General features: G+C 44.5%; 1 protein-coding gene across 1 annotated transcript; it reads right to left on the bottom strand.

Annotated features, from left to right (window-relative positions):
- Window positions 1-1,364: 1,364 nt before the first annotated feature.
- LOC122466559 (beta-microseminoprotein-like) lies at window positions 1,365-4,530 on the bottom strand. Its single transcript, XM_043551126.1, has 4 exons — window positions 4,518-4,530; window positions 3,809-3,925; window positions 2,514-2,613; window positions 1,365-1,560 (listed from the first exon to the last, which is right to left on the bottom strand). The coding sequence occupies exons 1-4, from the start codon at window positions 4,528-4,530 to the stop codon at window positions 1,431-1,433; spliced, it is 360 nt and encodes a 119-aa protein (XP_043407061.1). The 3' UTR covers window positions 1,365-1,430.
- Window positions 4,531-4,759: the final 229 nt, after the last annotated feature.

The raw sequence follows: 4,759 nt of genomic DNA, 5'->3' as shown, positions 1-4,759 counted from the left end.
TTCACAGGCTTTGCTATCCTCTTCCACGCTACAATGCTTTGATATTGGATGAGTGTCAGGGGGAAAGGGGCTGAAATTTGGTGAACTTTCGAGTTTATGCTTGTGGAAGCAGAATGGGTTTGTTAGTCACTGTCAAAAGATAAACACCCAACAAGGCACCATCGTTCTCCTCCAGCCTTCCAGACTAAGCACCTGCCCCAGCTATCTCCACTGTAGGCTCCTTCAGATCTTCTAGGTTCAAGTGGCAAGAAGCGCTGGGTCTGGAGAGGTACAGCTCTTGCAAGCAGCTGGGCAGGATTTGACTTTGGGGGGCTGCAAGGAGTCGTCTGAGCCTGCCATCGTAGTGTACAGGAATAGGGCAGTATAACAACATAGACATTCTCCCAGTCCACAAAGACCCGCAGCCATGCCCAAAGCCTCCTCTAGGCAGCTTTGTTGTCCCAGTCTTGAGCAAAACAGACAGTTCCTCAGCTCAGTCTGGCCTACAGTACATGGAGGATTTTTCCCCTCCCAGAGATCTCTGGCAGTCCTGCTTCCTGCAGCTCCCTCGCTCTAACTCAGTGTCTTATAAAACCTAATCTGGGTCAGCTGATGCAGCACATGAGCACTGGCCCTACTCCCTCATAGAGGCTTGTCACCCTGTGACAAGAACTATCCCTTTAAATTGTTTGAGCCCTCTCATGGCGCTTACTGTGTTCTGGTTTAGAAGCTGCCAGACCCCAATCAGAGCCGTGTGTATCTAGCTGGACCTTGCACGTTTCTATATAGCTAGTAAATATGGTTACTTGGGACCCAAGTGGGCCGAGGTAGGTTCCTCATATTGTCCTTTTGTTGGGTAAGTACCAGTAGACACGATAGTCACATCAGGAGCCCATGTCTCCCAGGCTGAAACCCTGGCCCTGTTGAAATCAATGGACGCTTTGCGTTGGCATCACTGGAGGCTGGGTTTCACTTCTGGTTCTTTTACAGTCGCAGCTGAACTTGACAAACAGTACAGATGATGTTTTCTGGGGAATTCTAAGTATCATCTTCCTAAGCAGCTCACCAATTATTAAAAGCGTTCCAGGAATGCTGGTGCTCCCCTTGTCACTCCCTGGCCGTCTAATAGCAAGGAGGGAGAAGAAGGGACCCCATCATTTCTTAAGAATGAAAAAACTCAGACTTTTTTGATGCTTTATCTGTCTGTTTTATTTAATGATTCATCAGCCAAGATCTCTGGGGAGAGTTCAGTTACTATGACACACCTAGAATAATATAAAAACAATGCTGATCTCTGAGATACGAGAATAAAGGTTACACAGTTGATAGGGAAAGTACAGCATGCTGTGGCAAATCTTAAAACAGCATCTACAATTACTAGGATTCAAGAAAGGAATTATTCCATGAGTCACTTAAACCTGGAAGGAAAGTTCTTCCAAGGAGGGTATTTCTTAACCCACCATGCCCGTGAATGGACAAGTTTTAGAGGGGTTGGCCTTCTGCACCAACGAGTAGCTGCAGGACTCCTCATGGAAGGTGAGTTTACATTTCTCTTCGTCAAAGCCATGAGGACGAAAAAAGCTAGCATTGGGAAGGAAAACAAGCATTGGTGTGAGTTGTTACATGTCAGGCTAACAGCAGAGAAGAGTTTTACTTCAGTGGGAACTCTAGATGTCCTCCATCCCCATGGCATCTGAAAACCTCACAACCGCTTAACATTCTGATCTTCCCAACACCCCAGAGAGCTGGGGAAGTGCTACTAGCCTCATCTTATGGCTAGGGAAATGAGGCTCACAGAGACTTAGGTCCAAACCCTCAAGAGTATTTAAGCTCTTAAAGTCCATTATTTCAATGGAACCTAGGTGACTTCTTGAGGATCTGGGCCCAAGCAACTTTGCCCAAGGTCACACATGAAATTTGCGTCAGGGCAGGGTATTGAATGTGAGTTTCCCAAAGTACTACACGAGCGTGCTAACTACAGGACCATCCTGCTTCTCTGAAAAACTGAGGTATTACATCCCCTCTGATTATCAAAAATCCAATGGGCATTTTTCACAGAGGGAGCAGTACTAGACCCAATTTCAATTAACTCCAATCTTCAAGCTTAAATGCCCCATATCATTTCAGCTGGACAAATTATGTCTCAATACTTCCTGTGTGGTTTTAGCCATCTGTGACTATCTTCTACCCCAATGTAAACCAGGGATTTGTCAGTGTCACAAGAAGTTCTAAAAAAGCCATGTAACATACAGCCATGCAACAAGATGAGTGTCCAGCGAGGCTGCCTCCAACACCAGGTGGTAAGATGTAAGCTAAGGAGAATGCAGCCATAGGACTAATGGGTGGCAAAGCCAACACTCAAGACAAGATTAGGAGTGATCAAGTGACTTTCCCCAGGGCTATGATGAAGGCCAGGAAAACAGCCCTTGGTGGAGTTGTGACTTGGGGAGTTTGTTTATTCTGAGTATGGATGGCAAGCGTGTCACTGTCGTTTTCACGGTGAAAACATTGCTACTGGGTTCTGTTGAACTTACATGGAGCAGCACCCTATTCCTCCCTTGTCACAGCTGCAGCTGTAGCAGTTCTTAATCCAAGTGGCACCATAATGATATAGTTTTCCATCTTGAATACAACCTACAATACACAAATAAAACAAAATAAAACCCAAACCTTCACTTAAACTTCAACATTGGACTAAAAACTTCAGCATATCTGTGCATGTTGCAAATAAGCTTCAGGTCTATGCAGGTAGAGTGCCGTTAATTCCGCTCTTGTGCCTGAATGACATTTCAGCCTTGTTTACTACTTAGAACATAAGAACAGCCATACTGGGCCAGACCAAAGGTCCATCTAGCCCAGTAGCCTGTCTGCCGACAGTGCCCAATAACAGGTGCCTCAGAGGGAATGAACAGAACAGGTAATCATCAACTAATCCATCCCCTGTCACCCATTCCTAGCCTCTGGCAAACAGAGGCTAGGAACACCATCCCTGCCTGTCCTGGCTAATAGCCATTGATGGACCTATCCTCTGTGAATTTATCTATCTTTAAGAGCATGAGCTTGTTTTCTCCATTTTCTGCACTTCTGGGATGAATCTTTTGTGACAATAAGCAGTCAACTAGCTAGGATCATATCCTGCCATTGTAGTGCATTCAAAACTACAGTGAAGTTGCAGTGGGGGAGGTTTAGGTTGGATTTAGGTTGGAGGTTTAGGTTTAGGTTTAGGTTTCACTAGGAGGGTGGTGAAACACTGGAATGCGTTACCTAGGGAGGTGGTGGAATCTCCTTCCTTAGAAGTTTTTAAGGTCAGGCTTGACAAAGCCCTGGCTGGGATGATTTAGTTGGGGATTGGCCCTGCTTTGAGCAGGGGGTTGGACTAGATGACCTCCTGAGGTCCCTTCCAACCCTGATATTCTATGATTCTATGATCAACTCCAATGGAAGTTGTCACATGCAAAATGATGGCAGCATCGCTCCATCTTTTCCAAAATCAGCAGAAACCCTCTGGAGACCCACAGCTTTGGAAGGAACACACTGGGGGCTCGTGTCTTTGATTCCTGGGAGACAGAACACAGTTGGGAGACTCCAGCTAGAATGGATGGTGTCACTATGCAGAATCAGAATGCACACAAGCTACTTGCTTGAGCTAAATCCATTAGAAATTGGCCATGTGTGATGCCTTCTGTGCACTCCTCTTGCCAGCTACCTGCCATTCTAAAAACATAATTTTGTGGGGTACCCTACATTCTCCTCTTTCATACGCTTCCTGGCTATTCACAGTGGCAGTGAGCTAATATAGAGCAATCCTTAGAGTTGTTGTGGTTCTCACCTCTGGTAGATTTCCGTGGGCTAGCTTCATAAAAACAGGCTGCATCACATAGTGTCACCAGGATGCCAACGGCAAGAAGGAAACCCAGGAAGCACTTCTGTAAGAGGGAGATAAGGCCTGTGGCAAGGATTAGGTGGCTTTTCAATGGTTACCAGCTAAAGCTGGTTCATTTCTATAGAAACAAACAGGAAAAATCGTGGTACAAAACAAAATTCAAAAAGGAGACAGTTCCAAAGAGGACACACAAATAATAATAATATAAACGTCAGTAAGCAAATGATCAGTGTTACTCTGAATGATCTCCCAGCCCTCCACTCCCCAGTAGGCAGGCAGAGAAATGTGTGCCCTTTAAAGATGCAGTGCACAAAAAAATTGAATCATAACTTTTCCCCTTCATTTATAAATCTACATACACCACAGAAACTGCCACATGGCCTGCAAAACCTGTGCTCATCAAGACCCTGTGAAATTCTGCCTGTCATTACACCTGTAATTTGCACCAGTACAAAGCAGAGCAGAATTTGGCCTCTGTTCTTTATCCATCTTTTGCAGAATGCCTAAACATTGGCCAGCTTTTACAACCTCATGTATTTTCCCTCTGTAACTTCTGATCGCATGGTTCTAAATATTTCCAGAATCGGAAAGGCTTTTACAAAGGTAACTTTTCCCAAGAGTAAAATAACAATTGACAAAAGACCCACAGATTTACCTGTGTAGCTCATAGCTAACAAACAGAATTCATTGTCATTTTCATAAAATTATAGCCGGTGTCTTAATCTCATGATGGATTTCTGCAGGTATTCAATAAAATATACCCACATTTAGTCAGGTGGTTCTCTGGAATGCACCCAGATAGCAAGTTTAAAACAAATAGTGCATGATAGGGCTATCAATTTTGGAAATCTGAATCTTTGATTTACCATTGTAAAATTTGTGCTTCCAAAGAGCTGG

The sequence above is a fragment of the Chelonia mydas genome, chromosome 7 (assembly GCF_015237465.2).
Source record: "Chelonia mydas isolate rCheMyd1 chromosome 7, rCheMyd1.pri.v2, whole genome shotgun sequence".
Taxonomy (NCBI): Eukaryota; Metazoa; Chordata; order Testudines; family Cheloniidae; genus Chelonia; species Chelonia mydas.
This window is presented reverse-complemented; position numbering and strand designations above follow the sequence as displayed.

Coding starts and splice junctions, on each gene's coding strand:
- LOC122466559 (XM_043551126.1), bottom strand. Junction 2,614..3,808: donor CCCACGGAAATCTACCAGAG/GTGAGAACCACA, acceptor TGTGTATTGTAG/GTTGTATTCAAGATGGAAAA. Junction 1,561..2,513: donor GGAATAGGGTGCTGCTCCAT/GTAAGTTCAACA, acceptor TCCCAATGCTAG/CTTTTTTCGTCCTCATGGCT.